Raw genomic sequence first — 20345 nt, 5'->3', positions numbered from 1 at the left:
CAATGATAAAACATTCATCAGTGAGGACCCCGCACTATAAATATCCCAATGTCCAAGAGATACAAAATTACATTTACTCTACAGGTCGGTTTACATGAAGCAATAGCTGATGAAGGACGGTCAAGATATTTGCTAAATTTACATGGAGAGAATTTGAGAACGCACAAAACAATGATTAATCATAAAAAATATATTTTTTTTTTTGGGGCGGATGGAATCCGCCGTAGGTTATCTGCCTGATTTCTGTAGTGTGCAAGGGCCCTAAGGGTGGACCGAATTCTCCAATGTCAGTAGTCATTGTCCTGCAAGTTACATATTTGTCATCGCTTTTAAAAGCAGATAAGAATAGATTCTAATATTCTTCCTACACAATCCATTAGAACCCGAGAACAGAAAGTACTGAACACATTTTTACAAAGCACAAAAATATTGCTGAGATTCTCTTTAACCAACTCATAACATGTTCGGTTACAGTATTTTCTGAATGTTCAACTATTGATGCTATTAGGGCCAATTGTTGCATAAAACCTCAGATCCTGACAGTGTAGCCAGGATCTTGATTTTTCAAATCAAGTGGTGCTAGAAAATGGCAGAGATTTGTAATTAACTTTTATTTAGAAAAATTCCAGTTTTCCATGTCCTGCAGGAAGTGGTGTATCCTTTCCAGTCTGACATAGTGCTCTCTGCTGCCACCTCTGTCCATGTCAGGAACTGTCCAGAGCAGTAGCAAATCCCCATAGAAAACCTCTGCTGCTCTCCCAATTGGAAAGGAAAGAATACACCACTTCCTGTAGGACATACAGCAGCTGATAAGTACTGGAAGACTTAAGATTTTTAAATAGAAGTAAATTACAAATTTCTGATACCAGGTAACCTACATATTTCAAGCCATCTGACCCTAATTTTACAGAAATGATCTATTGTGCGACAGTGGTAAAACATGAAGGGAGACCATTAGAGATTAGAACAACTGGAGAATTCTTAAATTGTGCGGCATTTATTTACTGGTGGGTGAAGAAGTTTGATGCTGGAAAACATGGATACGGCCTATGGCTGCACCCAACTTCTTCAGCCACCCATAATCAAATGCCAAAAGAATGGACTCAAATACACTCCAGTTGCGCTCATCTCTAGAGACCAGAGACCATCTCCTGAAGAGTTGGCTGTTTATGTGTAGACAATGCTAGGCAATAAATACCTTTCTGTAGTCTGACATTAACCCCTGCCACAGTTATAGCTAAACTGCCCGGGGCCCATAGCTGAATTGTTGAGATATTTGTTCGGCTCTAGCACAGAGGGAGTTTCCTTTGCTTCAAAAACAGGAGAAAATCTATATGTAAATGACTGGGTCCAAGTTTGTTGGTGATTGTTGCTGAAGATCATGTTGGCACTTTGTACTTGTTTCAAACTACCATAACACGGACACATTTTGCATTCATATTATGGCCACAAGACTAGTGACTAAGGTTATGTTCACACTAAGGAATAGCCGAAGAACTGAAGAGAAAAATTTCCTCTTCTTGAGTCGGTTCAGAATTCGTGCAGAATAGGCACGTAATTTGAGCGGAAAATGGAAAGTCAAAGCCCCAATGACTTCTATGGGATTTCTCTAGCGGAATGAGATGTCAATTCTTTGCGGATCTGCAGCAGAACATTCCGTGCGTAAAATCCGCCGCATGAACAACAGAGCAGAAATCTAATTGAACACAATGAGACATTGCTCTGTACATATTTTATCGGCGGAATAATTATCTCGAACTTCCTCGCCTATTCCTCAGTGTGAACATACTCTAAAAAGGACAGCTGTATTCTGTTCAGTATTTTGTAGCAGTATGAGTAGGCTAAAACTAGAGGTGGAACCAACAGAGAACGAAAATATAGTTAAAAGGGTTGATCCACGTCCGAGAATCTATTTTGGTCCCACTTTCTGGTTCTGGCTTACAAATTCTGATGAAAAAAACCCTGAAATTCTGTGAATGTGGCCTTAGGTGCGTTCACATGGTGCAGATTTCCTGTAAGCTGGAAATCTATGGTAAATATCCAAGGCTGCAGAATCTGCAGCAATAAAGAATAAGCTGTGAATGTTAACATATCCAGCATGGTTATTATTTAAAACTGATTTTGTGCAGGGTATTTGAGAATATAAAAATTCACTTGTACTGCTGGAAAAATGTCGGCAGATTCTGTAAGGATTTAAAGTGTCGCTGTCGTTATAACTTTCGAAATCTAATTCAACAGTAGATGAGATAAAAAGCAAGTTTGCAATTTACATTTATTATTATTTTTTTTAGTCATCATGGAGAACACGGCACTTCCTGTTTTCTGGCGCTTTATTTTTCTCAGAGTCAGAAAACAGGAAGTCTAGTGTTTCCCAGGCCATCTGAGTGCTCAGAGAGAGAAGGCAGTCATGTGATTGATGGACACATTGAGCCGTGACTCCCTGTACTGGCCGGAATTACTGTGTTTAGTCTGTTGTTTTCAATTGCACAAGTCAGAAAATCTGCAAGGAGACTGGACCTGGATTTCTGGTAAGTTCAGCTTTGTTTTACAGCATGATAAAAAATAAATAATGAATGAATGTAAATTTCAAACTTGCTTTATATCACATCTACTGTTTATTTAGATTATGAAAGTTATAACGACAGGGACACTTTAAAGGCCTTTTGCATGGGCCGATCATCAGCCAGGAGAGTTGCTGGAAACGGTCCTTCGGCCGATGATCGGAAAACGATCAGCTGAGGACAAGGAAAAATGCCAGATCCTCTGCTGATCGGGTCTTTAGAGCAGGCTTCCAAATTTATCATTATCGGCCGCACATCTTCCTGTGTAAACAGGGTTATGTGTGGCTGATAACGATAAAGGGAAACTCTACAGCACAGAAATGTATATAGTCATGCTGTCAGTTTCCAGATGACACAAACAGTGCATACTTACCATCTGACATCCAGCTCTCCAGTCCTTTGGGGGCTAAAGATAGAGCTGGCAGCCAGAGGAGATGTCAGATCACAAGCAGTGGGGATGGTAAGTATGCACTGTTTACATGATCTGTTTTGCATGATGGTAAGTATGCATGGATATATACATATATGTTGCCAGTTTCCATGGCTGCACGAACAATACAAGGATAATTTGTATAGCCTGGCCACTTGACTTGTTGTGCAGCGTGAAGGCCCCGCAAACGAGCGCCGATCTCATTGATTGGCGCTCGTTTGCAGCCACCTGTGGCCAACACATATTCTGATGTAAAAGGCACAGAGTCTACAGCAAAACCCTGGCTGTACTCTGATCATGGCCTAATAAAGAAAAAGTGCGTCAATCAGCGTGGACACGGAGCTCTTGGCTGTTCCCCATTATACATCATGTTTGACAAATGAAGCTTATAATAAAAATACAATTCAGCCTGAAAATATTTACCTCTGATTGTGCGGTTTCATATTTTACATGGAGGGCGGCTAGTTCACTGTGCGAGTTTTCAGCAACTTTTCTATAATGATTCATTTGCTCCCGTGTGATAGGTACATCCATAAATTGGGGATCATAATACGAAGACTGAGATAGAAAAAAAACACTTGTTCAAATAATTTACTTGTATAATGAGATTAGTTTAAAGTCAAACACACAAAAATAATTAGGAATCATTACTTTCCACCACAACGGATACAGAGAGAAAACAAGTCATAGGGCCTATAGAAGTATTCACCTCAAGGATGATTACATTTTGTAACAATGCTGGTTCCAAAAACAGCATACAGAAGGCAGAAATCCCAAATCCTCTGATGCAAAATGTCCCATTGTTAGCGCTAATGGGAACAGGGACCAAAATTGACAAACTTTATAAAGTGCTGCTGAATCAGTTGGCGCTCTACAAATAAAAGCGCCAGTAAAAAACACAAAGCGATGTACCTAGTGGTTCGCATTAAACTACTGGTGTAGCTTGATGGTCGAGTGATCAGTTGTGCTGTACAAAGTGATGAAGTGTATGAAATCTTTACCCTCTTTCGGTCACTCAACTTGAAGTTCCAGTGTCATCTTTGGCTCTGTATTAACCCCTTAAAGACAGAGCCAATTTCGATTTTTGCGTTTTCGTTTTTTCCTCCTTGTGCTTAAAAGGCCATAGCACTTGCATTTTTCCACCTAGAAACCCACATGAGCCTTTATTTTTTGCGTCACTAATTGTACTTTGCAATGACAGGCTGAATTTTTTCATAAAGTGCACTGCGAAACCAGAAAAAAAGTGTGGTGAAATTGAAAAAAACAACGCATTTTGTTTATTTGGGGGGTATTTGTTTTTACTCCATTCGCCCTGGGGTAAAACTGACTTGTTATGCATGTTCCTCAAGTCGTTACGATTACAGCGATATATAACATGTATAACGTTTCTTTTATCTGATGGCTTGTAAAAAATTCAAACCATTGTTAACAAATATACGTTCCTTAAAATCTCTCTATTCCCCGGCTTATAGCGCTTTTATCCTTTGGTCTATGGGGCTGTGTCAGGTGTCATTTTTTGCGCCATGATGTTTGACGGTACATTGATTGCGCATATACGACTTTTTGATCGCTTTTTATTACAATTTTTCTGGATTTGATGCGACCAAAAATGCACAATTTTGCACTTTGGGATTTTTTTGTGCTTACGCAGCTTACCGTGCGAGATCAGGAATGTGATTAAATAGTAGTTCGGGCGATTACGCACACGGCGATAGCAAACATGTTTATTTATTTATTTTTATTTATAACCTGGGAAAAGGGGGGTGAGATTTAGACTTTTATTAGGGGAGGAGGCTTTTTACACATATATTAGAAGCCCCCCTGGGGTTAGGGTTATTCCCCCTGGGGTTAGGGTTATTCCCCCCTGGGGTTAGGGTTATTCCCCCCCTGGGGTTAGGGTTATTCCCTCCCTGGGGTTAGGGTTATTCCCTCCCTGGGGTTAGGGTTATCCCCCCTGGGGTTAGGGTTATTCCCCCTAGCATCTGATGAAGAGACCAGTCCGGTCTAGAAACACGTAATGCTGAGCCTTTTATACATGTTTTTATTATTTTAATAAAGTAGTTTTTTTACATCATCTGTTGGGAGTAGCTGCGCCTATTCATACTGCTGGAATTTGGAGAGGAGGTCTGCATCTTGTTACGGCCCTGGCGTGGGTTTGCAGGAAGGCTGCACACTGGTTCCCTCCTTGAGAATACGCATGGAGAGTTGTGCCTCGATCTTGCACAACTTAGCCAGGTGAGAGGGGACCCGGTTTTACTCCGGTACTGGAATTCTGTCCATCCCATTGCATCTGGTCCTGCACATGGAGCGCTGTCTTTGTTCTCTTTTTTTCTAGGTTTTGACGAGGACAGTGTACCTGCGGGAGTTTTCAACATATCCTGCCGCTCTGTCCAAATGATAGGTACACTTAAAGGCTATGTTCACACTACGTATATATCGGGGCGCATATTTTCGCTGTCGGACATATACGTGTTAAACTCCGGCCGGGGATTTACGCAAGTTGCGGCCGGCTACGTACGGACCTCGAACTTACGCCCGCAGTGTACTTTTGCTTCCCGAGCGCCCTACGTAGCGATCTGACAGCGGTCTTTTACTTGGATATCTTCGGCTAGCCCCGGACACCCCACAGAACCTTTTGGATCGGCAAAGCAAAGTGAAAAAATGAAGAAATCACCACTACGTACGGGACCGCATGTTACGCTACGGGCGTAAGTTGCGGCATTTTCGTCCTCAAACAATGGTCTGGTTCATTTTTTACGGCGCCGCGTACGATCCTGGCGTAACTTCGTACATAGTGTGAACTGTGCAGCCGTACATCGTATACTTTCCATTGTACGCAAACTACGTAAATCTCCGGCCGCTTATTCACGGAACGCGCTACGTCCGGAGACTTACGTAGTGTGAACATAGCCAAAAGGGGTATTCCCATCTCAGCTTGTTATCCCCTATCCGTAAAATAGAGGGAAAATAAGCTGATCCCTAGGCACCTGACCACTGGGACCCCCACCAATCCCAAAAACGGCAACAGAATCCTCCCTGCAATGAATGGAGCAATCACCACGTTGGCGTGGCCACCGCAGCCTACGTGCCATATATTCTGTATGGGGCTGTCGCTTCCAAGCCTAGTGCTAACAAGTGGTGGGACTATTGCTTTATTGCCATTCTTTTAACAGGCGTGTGTTGGGATCCAGGGAGGGTATGTACCACTCCGAGCCCCGTGACAAGTGCCACATCGGTATCGCAACACTTTCTCTTGCAAGTAACAGCTAGCACCACTGGGTTACCACACATTCTCTTCACAATTCCGTTTTACCATTGTTCCTAGATAGAAATGTTTCATGTTGGAGATAAGCTTCCTGGAACCCATAGTATCTGTAGATAAATGTTATTCACGTGGCGCAAAATCTACAGCAAAAAATATTTGCCGTACGTACACCCAGCCTGAAGCCGCTTTTACATGGGCCGATTATCGGCAAGGAACGTTGCTAGAAATGCTCCTTTGGCCAATAATCGGCCCATGCAAATTGTCAACGATCAGCCAAGAAACAGGCGATCAGTCGAGGAGCGGTAAAATATATCGCTATTGGTCGCACATCTCCCTGTATAAACAGTATATTTCAATGGCTTTACAACTGATTGTGCCCTCTGAAGACACTGCAAACGAGTGCCAATCTTGCTGCATTGTCGCATGGCCCCATATTGGTCAGTGTAAAAGGACCCTTAGCAGGTTTTGCACATGATACATATGAACAAATTCACAAACAGCTTTATGACCATCAATAAGCAGGTGTTACTTCTCTATGACCAGTTCTTAAAGTATGAAATATTTGAAGTGCCTAGTGCACAGTAACTTCCAGTCTCCTTTGTTCCTCATACACCTGGAGGGCATCTTCTGGTACTATGGCCCTCCAGTCAGCACACTCCTTCTCCAGCATACACTGATACTTCTCGTCACCATTCATCGTGTTTACCAAGCACCAGCACTAGTCTCCAAGGAGCCTCTGTATTTTCACAACAAACTACCCGGCAAGATAAAAGGAGGAGTTTCAATATGGCAACAGTAGTGAAAATAGTCCTAACATAAACCGATAGAGGACTTGCTTCTCTCTGGTCCTGGCCATGAGCACAAGAGGAATTAAATAGGTGTTCCATAGAGAAAATACATAATATAAAAGTAAATAGCCAGGCTCTTATGAATGTTACAGCATTATTTGGTCATTTACCGCTAAAGGCAGCTTTTATCATATACCTTTGGGATACATTTAAAGTGTTTTTGCTACTTAAACTTACTTGTCCCCTATCCACAGGATAGGGGGAAAGTATGAGCCCTGTGTACCTCCCAGGGATCTCTAGATTAGTGCCCCAGCTCCTTTGTTTTGAATGGAGCTGCAGGTCGGCACATGACCCACAGTTCCATTCATTCCCTATGGAGCCTAGTACAGCACCTGGCTTTTCCCTCTGTGCTTCTCCCCACTTATTCTCCCGATCTGTGGTGTTCCCTGAAGTGAGACTCCAACCAATTAAATTTTACATGTACCTGTGATATGTTAAATGTTTTTCTTAAAGGGGTAGTTCATCGGGGCAAAAATTCTTTCGAATCAACTGGTGCCAGAAAAATCTTCAAGTACTTATCAGCTGCTGTATGTCCTGCAGGGAGTGGTGTATTCTCTCCAGTCTGACACAGTGCTCTTTGCTGCCACCTCTGTCCATGTCAGGAACTGCCCAGAGCAGCAGCAAATCCCCATATAAAAACTCTCCTCTACAGAATGGAAAGAAAATACAACTTCCTATAGGACCTACGGCAGCTGATACGTACTAGAGGACTTGAGATTTTTTTAATTGAAGTTAATTACAAACTCTAGCACTTTCTGGCATCAATTCATAATAAAGATTTTTTTTTATTTTTTTTTGCTGAACTATCCCTTTAATGACAAGAACACTTTAAGGACCTCACCAGTAATATATGTTGAGCAATGTCTAATCACACTTCTGAAAACAAAGAATTCGGAAAGTTCATTTATTGACTTCATTGGGGTCTGTCAGGTTTTCCTCTGCTGTCTGTTTATTTTACAGGATTTTTTATTTTGCAGGATTGCAATCCCTTTAAATACAGAATCAAGAAAAAAACAGAACTTCTGATGTAGCTCCTCAAAAAGAGCCTAAGCGGAAATGTGAACCCAGCCTTAAGAGTATATGAAACTATATAATAGTTTTACTATGTGACAGAGGAGGTGACCATGCAGTTTTTACTAATAGTTTTCCCCTGCCTGCACTTTTACTGAGAAGAAATCTGGTGGTTTTATTTTTGTCATAGAAGTAGAAGATGATTGACAGGCAGACAGACCTGTGAATGGCCTCTCTGCCTGTCAATCATCCCCACAAATGTTCCTTTTCTCTAAGTGACAGCAAAATGCTAGGAAATCTTTAATGAAGACTACTTAAATAAAGTTGCTTGATTTAGCATTTAGAGAACATACGAACCAAAAATAAATTCAGTGCAAAAGTGTCTGTAAGTGCAGATAGTGGCAGGGCCACTTAGCTGCAGTCTGGCATTTTTATCCTCTGCGCCATTAGTTAGTATTCACTGTCATCCACAAAGTAGTGTATTATCCATTTCCTGCTCTGCTTCCTCCCACTTTCCTCTCTATGACTGACAGATTTGTCCATATTTTCATGCATGACAGATAAGGAAAAGCAGTGGGAAAAAAGACTACTGTAAAAAACAGAATTGATGTAAGAAAGAATTGTCTTTCCATTTGGCGTTAAATACTAGACACTTATTATCTCATAGTCCGGGGGGGTCAAACTCAGGCCCTCCAGCTGCTGCAAAACTACAATTCCCATCATGCCTGGATAGACAAAACTTAAGCTCTGGCTGTCCAGGCATGATGGGAATTGTAGTTGTATAACAGGTGGAGGGCCTGAGTTTGACTTCTGTGTCATAGTAGATGCCACGATTTAGCTCAAACTGCTGGTTGCTCTTTTTATACAGATGTTGCTAATGGTTTCAGTGAACATAAGGAGGGTTTTTTGTTTTTTTTTTTACCTTCAGACGTTCTCCTCTGTTTTTGTTTCTGAAACACAAAAAAGATGCATGTCAGCAACATATACACAATAGAAAATATACTTAATATTATCTTTTAACGGTTATGGGTATTATCTAATTTATTTTAGGGTGCGTTCACACATACAGGATCCGCAGCAGATTTGATGCTGTGTTCAGTTATTTAGATCAAGTCTGCTGCAGATCCTGTACGTGTGAAGCTACCCTTAAAGCGTAACTGTCATGTTTTTTTTTATTGCAGAAATCAGTAGTATAAGCGATTTTAAGAAACTCTGTAATAGGTTTCATCAGCCAAAAAAGCCTCCTTCTGTACTCAAGAAGCAATTTCCCAGCCTCCCCCCCTGACTTCTTATCTGTGCATTATCAGGCAAACACGTCTTCACTACAGAGAAGCCAGTGAAGATGGGCTCTGCTCTCTCCATTGTAAGCTTATGAAGGGGGAGGGGCTGGGGGAGATGAGGGAGCAGGAAGAGGTGACATGAAGGTCAGCTGTTCGTAGACTCTCTGGGCACCTAAAACGCTAAATTCAGGTGTCAGAAAGGTCAGTGCTTATCTATGAACTTACTGAGAGAAGATTGCAGGGTGTTGTGCTGTGCAGGACTGCTCCATGCTCAGTGACTCCTAACAGCCCCTCCCCTCTCCATAGCCACATATGGAGACAGAAATCCTGCTTCATTTGATGTGAGGGGGGAGGCTGGGAGATTGCTTTTTCAGTACAGAAGGAAACTCTTTTAGTACATAAAACCTATTACAGAGTTTCTTAAAATCGCTTGTACTGTTGATATTTAATGTTTTCAGAAAAATGGCCCTGAAATGACAGTTACGCTTTAAAGCGGTAGTGCACTGGATGTGTTTAAAATAAGGGCTCTAGAAAAAAAGGTTTTAAAGCGTACCGGTCACTAAAAATAACTTTTGACATGTCACTAAAAGGCTAATCTGACAAATCTATCTTCCTTTTCTCTAAGTGACAGCGAAATGGTAGAAAATCTTTAATAAAGACTATTTAGAAAGTTGCTTAATTTTGCATTTAGGGAACAGAGGAACCAAGAATAAATGTAATGGAAAAGTGTCCTTCCTATATATTTTGATCACAGCGAGTCTCAGAAGTGAGACCCACTGTGATCAATAACTTTTGACATGCTTGACGACATGTCAAAGGTAATTTTTAGTGACAGTGCCCATTTGACCCTTTCCCTGCTGAGGACGTATGTGATACATCATCGCAGGAGCCAAGGTACTGTTCCCTATGATGAGCAAGCAGCAGTGCTCAGCTGAGCAGCAGACTACACTATTTCCAAATATAGGATCTTGTATTAACCTATGGATAACATGTCATTGTATGGCACCCGTTACAGGCATCTGGTTTACAGACAGGGATGATTCTAGGTTTTCTGCTGCCTGAAGCGAAAATTAAAACTGCGCCCCTTCCCCCAAAAAACTGTATACTAGCAGTGAACATATTGCATGAAGAACTATACAGCAGCAGTGCATATATCACAAAAATAACTACTGTATATTCCTGCATATAAAATTACTTTTTAACCCAGGAAAGTCTTCTTCAGGGCTTTCTTATAGGGTGGGTGCTGATAAAATTTGGAACTGGACTGGAAAGTCTGCAGGGAGCCCAAAAACACTGCATCCCCACCGTATGCAGTGACCGTATCAAGGGCGGAGCAAGCAGCAGGCGTCCGGGGTATGGAAAAAAAAGAAATACGGTAGAGTGGTGCTGTGCCCATAAAAACACACCTCTTTTACCCATGTGGCCGCCTTTGTATCCTACCAGTATTACTATACCTCTTTCTCTGCCTCTCAGATCTCGCTGCTGTCTGATGTTTTTTTATTAATTTTTATTTGGTGTCCATTGGAAGAGGGGTAGTCTTATACAGCAAGTACATCCCAAACTCTGTATTTTAACTGGAAAAGTTAGGGGTCGTCTTATACGCTGAATAATACGGTATATACCAGAAGTAAATATATAGCATATAGAACTGTATACCAGAAGTGTATGCACTACACATGTATTAGTACCAGCCTCTGGTGTGGGAGAGAGACCCCCTAATAGTACCCAACAACATTGTTAGCCTCTTACCCATATTCCACTCCATATGGCAGGGGTCCTCAACTTGTGGACCGTGACCCCTGCTGCAGCTCAGTATACCTGTATACTGAGCTGTGCTACTCCCCTTTCCAGAGTTCCTGCTCACTGACAGTGAGCAGGCAAAGAATCATGTCCTAGCACCGCAATGAGAGGGTGTAAAACGGACCCTGTCCGTTGCGCTGCAGCCATTGGAGCTAATGCAGCACAAGAGGAGGGACATTTCACCTGCCTCCTGCACCAATCAGACAGGAGGAAGGGGCGGGGCTCAGTACAGGGGGAGGCGATGGCTGGGAGAGCTACACAGGCATAACGGGAAGGCCCCATTATAGACTGGGATTGATGAGTATGAAGTGTCAGTGAAGCAGGCTGGGGATCAGATTGGTTGTGTAAGAGAATCAAAAGTTAAAACTAATAATCAATTATTTTAAGGCCATATTGATCAGCTGAGCAGCAGAATAGAACAGTGTTGTCCAAAGAAACTGCAGCATAGCACAGTGTTGTCAGAAGAAACTGCAGAATAGCAAAGTGTTGTCAGAAGAAACTGCAGCATAGCACAGTGTTGTCAGAAGAAACTGCAGCATAGCACAGTGTTGTCAGAAGGAACTGCAGAATAGCAAAGTGTTGTCAGAAGGAACTGCAGAATAGCACAGTGTTGTCAGAAGGAGCTGCAGCATAGCACAGTGTTGTCAGAAGGAACTGGAGAATAGCACAGTGTTGTCAGAAGGAACTGCAGCATAGCACAGTGTTGTCAGAAGAAACTGCAGCATAGCACAGTGTTGTCAGAAGAAACTGCAGAATAGCACAGTGTTGTCAGAAGGAACTGCAGAATAGCAGTGTTGTCAGAAGAAACTGCAGCATAGCACAGTGTTGTCAGAAGGAGCTGCAGCATAGCAGTGTTGTCAGAAGGAGCTGCAGCATAGCACAGTGTTGTCAGAAGGAACTGCAGCATAGCACAGTGTTGTCAGAAGGAACTGCAGAATAGCACAGTGTTGTCAGAAGGAACTGCAGAATAGCAAAGTGTTGTCAGAAGAAACTGCAGAATAGCAAAGTGTTGTCAGAAGAAACTGCAGCATAGCACAGTGTTGTCAGAAGGAACTGCAGCATAGCACAGTGTTGTCAGAAGGAACTGCAGAATAGCACAGTGTTGTCAGAAGGAACTGCAGAATAGCAAAGTGTTGTCAGAAGAAACTGCAGAATAGCAAAGTGTTGTCAGAAGAAACTGCAGCATAGCACAGTGTTGTCAGAAGAAACTGCAGCATAGCACAGTGTTGTCAGAATCACAACACTGTGCTATGCTGTCACAGGTCCCCCCTAGTTGTGGCTTGCTAGGCTAGAGGTCCATTATTGGCTAGCATAGTCAACCCCCTGCAAAGTGTAATAAGCCATGGAAAATTGATTCATAAAATCAAAATTTTAAATCTGAATGGACAAATAAATACAGTTTTATTCTCACAGATGCAGCTCAACCAAAGCCGCTGTGTTTAATATGCAATAAAACAGCGGCCCTGATAAAGAGTAGTAATGTAAAAAGACATTATGAAACAAAACATAAAAGTTTTTGAAATTAGTTCCTTGACTGTTTCATATGAAGCATCTACAAAGCGGCTTGTCAGCTCTCTATCCCAACAGGAAAAACGACAGAAGCGTCACTGAGGGTTGCTTGGAAGAAACCATTTTCAGATGCATAGATAGTTAGGGAATGTATGGTTGAAGTCGTAGGTACCATGTTTGAAGGCAAACAGAGAGAAGAATTTCAGGGGAAAATTAAACAATTTCCCTTATCTGATTCTACGGCAGAACGCCGAACTGAAATAATATCAGAAGATCTGCTCTCGCAGCTTCAGCTTAAAATGGCAGATTGTGGATGTGGATGAATCCTGTGATGCCACTGATAATGCCCGGTTTATGGTGTTTGTAAGGTTTTATGATAAGACACAAAATGTTTTTTTTTTTTTGTGAGGATCTGCCTGGCATGACTGCACTTCACACCCATACAAGAGGGGATGATATCTTGGAAGCAATAACAAAAATCCGGAAGGGCAGGGACATCAACTTGGATTCTGTAATTTCAGTTGTAACCGATGGAGCTCCTGCTATGATAGGAAAAGAGAAATGGCCGGTGGCCCGCCTCAAGGTACACAATCCTAGCTTGATCTCCTATCACTGTATTATACACCGGTCTATCTTGTGTGCCAATTTGGGGGGGGGGGAATATGCAAATATTATTGAAAATATTATAAAGTTGATTAATTTTGACAATTTTAAAAGTAGATTCCAAAATTTCACAATTGGACAGGAAATGTTGCTGCTGAGGCCCATGATGTTTTTACATGGGCAAGTTCTGCTACTCTACAGATAGGAAGAATTGATCTACAAGAAGATGCAGCTCTGAAAACTCGGTTTAATGACTGTGACTCAATTACATTCTGGCCAAAAAAATTATCCCAGCTAAATATCCCCTGCTACAAAAAATAGCAGTCAGTGTTCTTACTATGTTTGGTTCTACATATACTACAAGTACCGCACTCGGATCACAGATGAGCATTTGCATCAGTCTGTTCGAATGGCAGTCACCCCCTTTGTACCTAATTTCAAAGGGCCGGTGAGAGAGAACAAATGTCAGTTTTCCCACTAATAAACATCAAATCTGTATGTAAATAGCTCAACAACATTTGTGAGAAGTTACCCCAAAACACATTTACTACTGATGTTCAGCTCAGACCTTCACCTGACAATAGACCCCGATAAGTGGACCTTCACTAAAAGTTGTTTAGTACCCCTGCCCAATGGCATCCCCCATATACTGCTCCTATGGTCCCTCTCCCATATTTAGTGCTCCCATAGCCCTGCTTTCATATATACTGCACCAATAGGATCCATCTGCTACCATGCCCCGTACATATGCCGCCACATATAATAAATAAATATATATATATATATATATATAATGCTCACTATACACTGTCACTGCCAGGCACTACTTTCACTGGTCATATATATATATATATATATATATATATATATTAGAGCCCCCTATGGTTGTAAAGTACTAGTGACCTTCAGGCCATTATTTTGTACATTTTTAACAGTAACCTACTCTCCAGTCTATGTCTGCACAGGTATAAAACTTTTACATAATTTATAATAATAATAAAAAAGGGAGAGAATCTTACCAATTATCTACTGACAATTCCTTAATTCCTTAATTACATCTGTAAATGAAATATTTGTTCCGTGACCTGTCGCTGCGTCCAGAATGCTGATTCCTCTTTCCTAATCTATTATGATTGGGGCTTCTGACCTCAATTAAGTCTCTTTCCTATCCAAAACTACATCCAACAGCTACTTTTCTGTATTATTCCCCATAAAGTGAATAATTGCCTTCACTGTGTTTTCTTCTGTTTAGATCTCTACCTGTTAACCATAGAACAACCTTTGTTGCCATTGATCATTTAGTATTTTTGTAACCCAAGTGATGTATATACAGCTTGAGGAAGACCTGCTGTTGCTTATGTTCTCCATTATACATCAGTGAATTATTATATTGCACTCTTAGGCTATGTTCACACACCATAAAACGATGGTCGTTTTTATTGGACGTCCGTCATTTAACGTCAAATAACGGTCGTTGTTTTTATAAAAACGGGCGTTCTTTTAGAAATAACAGGCATTGTCTTAAAATTATGTCGCTTATTTGAGGTTAAATGACGGTCGTCCAATAAAAACGACCGTCATTTTAATGGTGTGTGAACATAGCCTTAGCATGTCATACTCAAATCTGGTACATACGACGGCCACACTCTGTAACTGTACACAACTGCTCTAATGTAATATCCTTTGTTATGCATAAACGTTTTTCTGTATTATTTTTACAGTATATATTATATGACAAAAGTCCTGTAAACTGTTTTTCTTTTTTTAATTTGTATAGCGCACACAGATTCCGCAGCGCTTCACCTATCTGTATGTTTTCCGAAGTACCCAGAGGAAACCCACGCAAACACGGAGAGAACATACAATTTCTTTGCAGATGTTGCCCTTGGTGGGATTTGAACCCAGGACTCCAGCGCTGCAAGGCTACAGTGCTAACCACTGAGCCACTGTGCGGCCCACTGAGCCACCATGGGTTTTTACTTGCTTTTCTAGCAAATCCCATAGATGCTTGATTGGAATGAGATCTGGTGAATTTAGAAGATAAGGCAACGTCCCTAAGGCGCTTTATTGCATAGAACGATCTGGAGGGGGAAGATGAACCGACCTGTCAGGTCAGCACTCGCTTCCTCCTCCTTCCCCAAACGCTGTTTTTACTATTGCACGCACATACAGGGAGCAGGAGGGGCTGTGCAGACAATTTTTAGTTCCAGGTCCAGTTGGCTCATTGAAATCAGCGGTGGTCTGCTGTCTTTTAACAGGCGCTACTACACCAAACAACTACTGCCTGGAACGGCCAGTAATCGGCCAAGTACGGCGATCTTTGTAACATTCCTCAAATCACTCAAGGACAAATAATGTGATTCATAGGATCAGACCACCTTCCTATCTTGCTCCATGGTCTAGTTCTGATGCTCATCTGCCTATTGTATGTGTTTTTCGTGGTGGTCTGTGGCTATGCAGCTCCATAGGCAGCACCCTGCAATCCACTATGTGTTCTGACACTTTTCCATCATAGTCGCCAATAAGAAGCAAGCAGCTATAAGAAAATCAGGCAATCAGACTGTGGGCTTCAGATTTCCCCGTGCCCACGTTGAGTGGCGGAAACGGCTGCAAGATCCCTGCCAGGCTTTGTGATCTCAGCTGATGGACTGGACGCTCACCCAGTTAGTGACTGGGGAAGGATGCCGCTCTAGTCACTGAGAAGCTAGTTTATCAACTCGGGGGGGGGAGGGGGAATGCTTTCCGCCAGGGGTCTCGCGGCAGGTGAAGTCGCTCACTGCGAGCACGGGGAAAGGTAAGCTAGTACTTGCAGTCAATTATCTACCGAATCAAACGGATTTGGGCAGATATTGCTTTGACAATAAAAACAGTGATCCGCTGAGAAGCCGATCATTGGCTAAATGTTGTCTTTCAACAAATTGGCTGATGTAAAGGTACAGAAAATAATAAACATGTATGCTTACCTGTCCACGCTCCCTCTGTGTCCTCCTGGCTTGTCTGTGTATTCCCTGCTCATGGTCAGTGCTATGGTCATGGTATATATGTATGTGTATATATAGCCCTTGCTGCACAATAATTGAGCCATGTAATAGGCTCTGTAAGCGAGTGAACCCAGGAATCTGTATGTGAGTGCACAAAGGTTTTCACGTATTCTTATAATGGCACATTGATATAGAAAAGTAAGAATTTACAGTATATCCGGTAACTATTTTTGTTAAGTGTACCCGTCACAAAGTCTGGAACCGGTGTGGAGTGCAATCCATTTGTCCTTGGAAGGTTTCGGTATACATGTAGATCACCATGCCAGTTTGGTAATGTGTGTGACCCCATATGAAGCAGAATTTTGGCCGTGCAGTAACAACCCGGGGTGGTTGTCCCTATGGATAACCAAACATTCATTGGCAATTGGATTGCATGCTGCGTTGGGTCGAGACTTTATGACAGGGACACTTTAATCTGTGGCATGACTCTTACCTTTTCATACTCCTGCCTCCTATTGACTGGTCAATAAGGTCACCATTTCTTCTAGGAAGGTTATAGTAATCTTGTTCCTAAGGAAGAAAATCAATAATATCCATTAATGCATACAGTGATAGAGATGCAGAAAGAAAAAAAAAACCTCTTCCAGAAGCGTGGAGCAAGTTACCACCCCTGTAAAAATGACTGCCATTCACTGGAGTCTTACAGCTTAGTAAGAAAAAGAAAGAAATTCTTGAAGACTGAAGAACTCCATAAGTACAATTGTTATTTAGTGGAGTTTGACCTTTAAGTAAACCTTGTTACATTTATTTGTAGGCTGCTTCTCTATAATACAGTGTAGTCTACTCTGCTCTTCTATACAAAAAAAAAACAAGGAAAACAAAAGAACTATAATAATGTATACCGGCAAGAGCGATGCCAAAAGGACACAGTATTGGCATCTGTCGAACAAATGGGGCCCAGAAATACACTTAATGTATAAAGCAGGAGCTTTTCCATTGTATATGTTAAAAGAGAAGTCCGGGCAAGAAGAATAATGGCCTGAAGGAAAAACATAACCCCCTGTGCCCCTGCAGTGCTGTCTTACCACTCACAGTGCCCCGATGGCCTTCTGGATCTATTGCTCCAGCAACGCCACGACCTGGCTGATGGATTGCTCGCTCAGCCAATCAGTGAATAGGGTTGGAAACTGCTGCAGTCACTGACTGGCTGAGCAGGCAACCAATCAGCTGGGTCAGGTACTTTCTCCTGGGTTGTGGTGACACCAAAACCTAGTAGTTTCAGCGGCAGCAGCAGGAACCTGGAACAGGTAAGTAGAGCTTCTTTATTATGTTTCCCAATTTATCTTCTTGGGAACTCCTGCTCCAGCAACGTTAGGACTAGAGATGAGCGAACCTGGAGCATGCTCGAGTCCATCCGAACCCGAACGATCAGCATTAGATTAGCGGTGGCTGCTGAAATTGGATAAAGCCCTAAGGCTATGTGGAAATCATGGATATAGTCATTGGCTGTATCCATGTTTTCCAGACAACCTTAGAGCTTTTTCCAACTTCAGCAGCCCCAGCTAATCAAATGCCGAACGTTCGGGTTCAGATGGACTGATGGATTGCCCTTTCAGCCAGTCAGTGACTAGGACGGGACACTGCTGCAGTCACTGACTGGCTGAGTGGGTAATCCATTATCTGGGTAAGGTACCTTCTCTCGAATTGTGACGACCCCTGAACCCATGAGTTTTGGCGGCGGTCAGTGAGCCAGTGAAGAGGCGCTGCAGGGGCATTGGAACAGGTAAGTACAGTTTCTTTAATATGTTCCCCCCTGCCTGCAGCCAATTTATCATTTTGGCTGAGGTTCCCCTCTGAGCATAGGCCTGAAGAGTAATACAGAGGGTTAACTATTATTTATTAACAGTTATTTAAATCTATGTACAGACTATTCAGATACTCTGAACATAGAACTGAGGACTGAACCTGAAGTGAACAGAGAGCCCTAGTTTATATATTGATTTTTGGTGCTGTTTTTGTTGATTTTATATTGTTTCTATACGTTTAGCCGATGTAATTTTTGATATTTTTTTAGCAAAAACTTGTTAGAGTTCATAGAATACATTATTCTAAATAAAATAGGGTTTTCTTACTGTGAAACTTAGAAAGTATAATAAAGTGTGTTGTGGCTTAGAAGAAGCGGCATCCCTGAGGGGTAACTATATAAACATTGTTATACAACTGGTATATGTCAGTGCAGGGTGAACACAATATACACAACATCTTTACATAAAGGAAAATACAAGAAGTAGGGGTACCTCAGTATCACCTCGAGACAGCGGGACAAAGGCTGCATTGCTATTCACATCAATATGTTTGCTTCCATAGGCTGCTTCAGCTCTGGACGGAGACGCAAGATCACTATTGCTCAGACTGCTGTTGCTCATCCTCGAGGGACTGGAATACACGTTTCAAGGAAAAAAACCAAAAAGGGTGAGAATAAGTTCTGGATGTCTTTGCCGGCAGCTCGAAAGCAGAATTCAGCTGCCAGCTACACCATTAGAGTACTAACGTTACCAGGAGACATGGCTGCATGGCAACCTGAGTACACACAGGGCTGGGCTGTGCTTCTGAGTGGGAGGGGGTGTCACAGAATAGGCGTGAGTGCATGTCAGTACGAGACACTGACCTAAACAGCATGAGAGAGAAGTGTGCAACAAACTTTATGGCTATGTTCACACAACGTAAAAAATAGAGAAAAGGCGGCCAAGTTTGATATTTTAAAAAACGTCAGTTTTTGCTGCCATTTAACTGACAGCAATGGCAATGCACTTAAGTCAATGGGAAGACGGACGTCCAATGCGCACCATGCGTTGAATAACGGACGTTTTTACCGCGGACGTAAAAATAATGAACATGATAATTTTTTTTTTCTTAGTTGTTCACACGTGGTTTTTATTTTTCCACCGTTCTTTCTCCATTTTTACTCCTTTTTTATTAAATTCAATGGACTTTTCAATTAAGCCGCATCCAAAGGGGAATTAGTAACCCCAAACTAGAACAATGTACCAACAGCCGTCATTGCACTAAGGGGAGGCCAGGCTGCTAAATAGCGTCCATTATTTTAGACTCAAAATAACGGACATCCTTTAAACGGACCTGAAAAAATGTTCTATGAACATAGCCTACGTCCAATCATTTTTTTACATTTGTGCCACACATCACTTAAAATTTTAGGGGGTAAAAAAAAGTTTTTTTGCCATTTTTTTCTTCAGATACAAAGGAACACTGTTAGGCGGTAAGACGGTCCGTGTATGGAATATGTGCTACGGACAGGAATACAGAACTCCCGACACCATGGCACAGCATGAGGATTTAAAGTAAATGTACCATTTCAGCAAGTGACAGCATGGTCGGTGCTGGAGCAGAAATTCCGGTGGCGTAGGTTCTATTTCAAAACGCAGCTCGGTTCCCGTGCTCTGCGTCTGTTTCTTCATGTGCACTGGCACACTCTCTGCACTGGAGGTGGGAGCGCCGGGTGTGGGAAATGGGCAGTGATTTGAAAAATGGACCACGCCACTGGAATCTCTGCTTCGTCACTGACCAGGTAGTAAAAAATTTTTTAAAAAAATTCAATTGCTAAAATGGCACATTCGCTTTAAACTGTTTCCGGCATCATGCTGGGAGTTCCGCATTCAGTCTGTAGCACATCTTTTGTTGCACGGACCGTACTAAATGAATGTGTGAATGCCCCCTCAGGGCCCTTGCACACTGAGTAAAAGAGGCGGATTCCGATTGTCATTCTGCCTGTCCTATTGCTTCTCGTGCGCATTTGCTCTCTGCTCAAAGAATGAACATGTTTATGCTTTAAGTGGAGAGCAGAGGCCCAAAAGAAACCCCATTGAAGCAATAGGACAGGCAGAATGACAAGCGGAATCCACCGTGAGGTCTCCGCTTGTAAATTCAGCCTCTCTTAAAGGGAACCAATCAGCCTGTTTGGGCTGATATGGTTCCCTTGAGCATTGTATAAAGCACCTGGAGCGGCCCCGGCACATACCGGCCGCAGCCACAGCAGGTG

At 42.2% G+C, this 20345-nt stretch overlaps 1 protein-coding gene across 2 annotated transcripts in view; it reads right to left on the bottom strand.

Moving 5' to 3' along the window:
* Window positions 1–20345, bottom strand: part of CCDC170 (coiled-coil domain containing 170) — a 54075-nt gene that overhangs the window by 22711 nt on the left and 11019 nt on the right. For both annotated transcript variants that reach the window (XM_069954641.1, XM_069954640.1), the window contains 4 exons: window positions 18586–18724; window positions 16782–16858; window positions 9038–9065; window positions 3415–3549 (listed from right to left, as the gene is read on the bottom strand). In XM_069954641.1, the coding sequence (XP_069810742.1) occupies window positions 3415–3549; window positions 9038–9065; window positions 16782–16858; window positions 18586–18714 (369 nt within the window). In that variant the 5' untranslated portion in view covers window positions 18715–18724. The remainder of the gene's footprint in view (window positions 1–3414; window positions 3550–9037; window positions 9066–16781; window positions 16859–18585; window positions 18725–20345) is intronic.

Source organism: Dendropsophus ebraccatus, chromosome 15, assembly GCF_027789765.1.
Source record: "Dendropsophus ebraccatus isolate aDenEbr1 chromosome 15, aDenEbr1.pat, whole genome shotgun sequence".
Classification (NCBI taxonomy): Eukaryota; Metazoa; Chordata; class Amphibia; order Anura; family Hylidae; genus Dendropsophus; species Dendropsophus ebraccatus.
The sequence above is the reverse complement of the archived record's forward strand: the minus strand, read 5'-3'. Positions and strand labels throughout refer to the sequence as shown.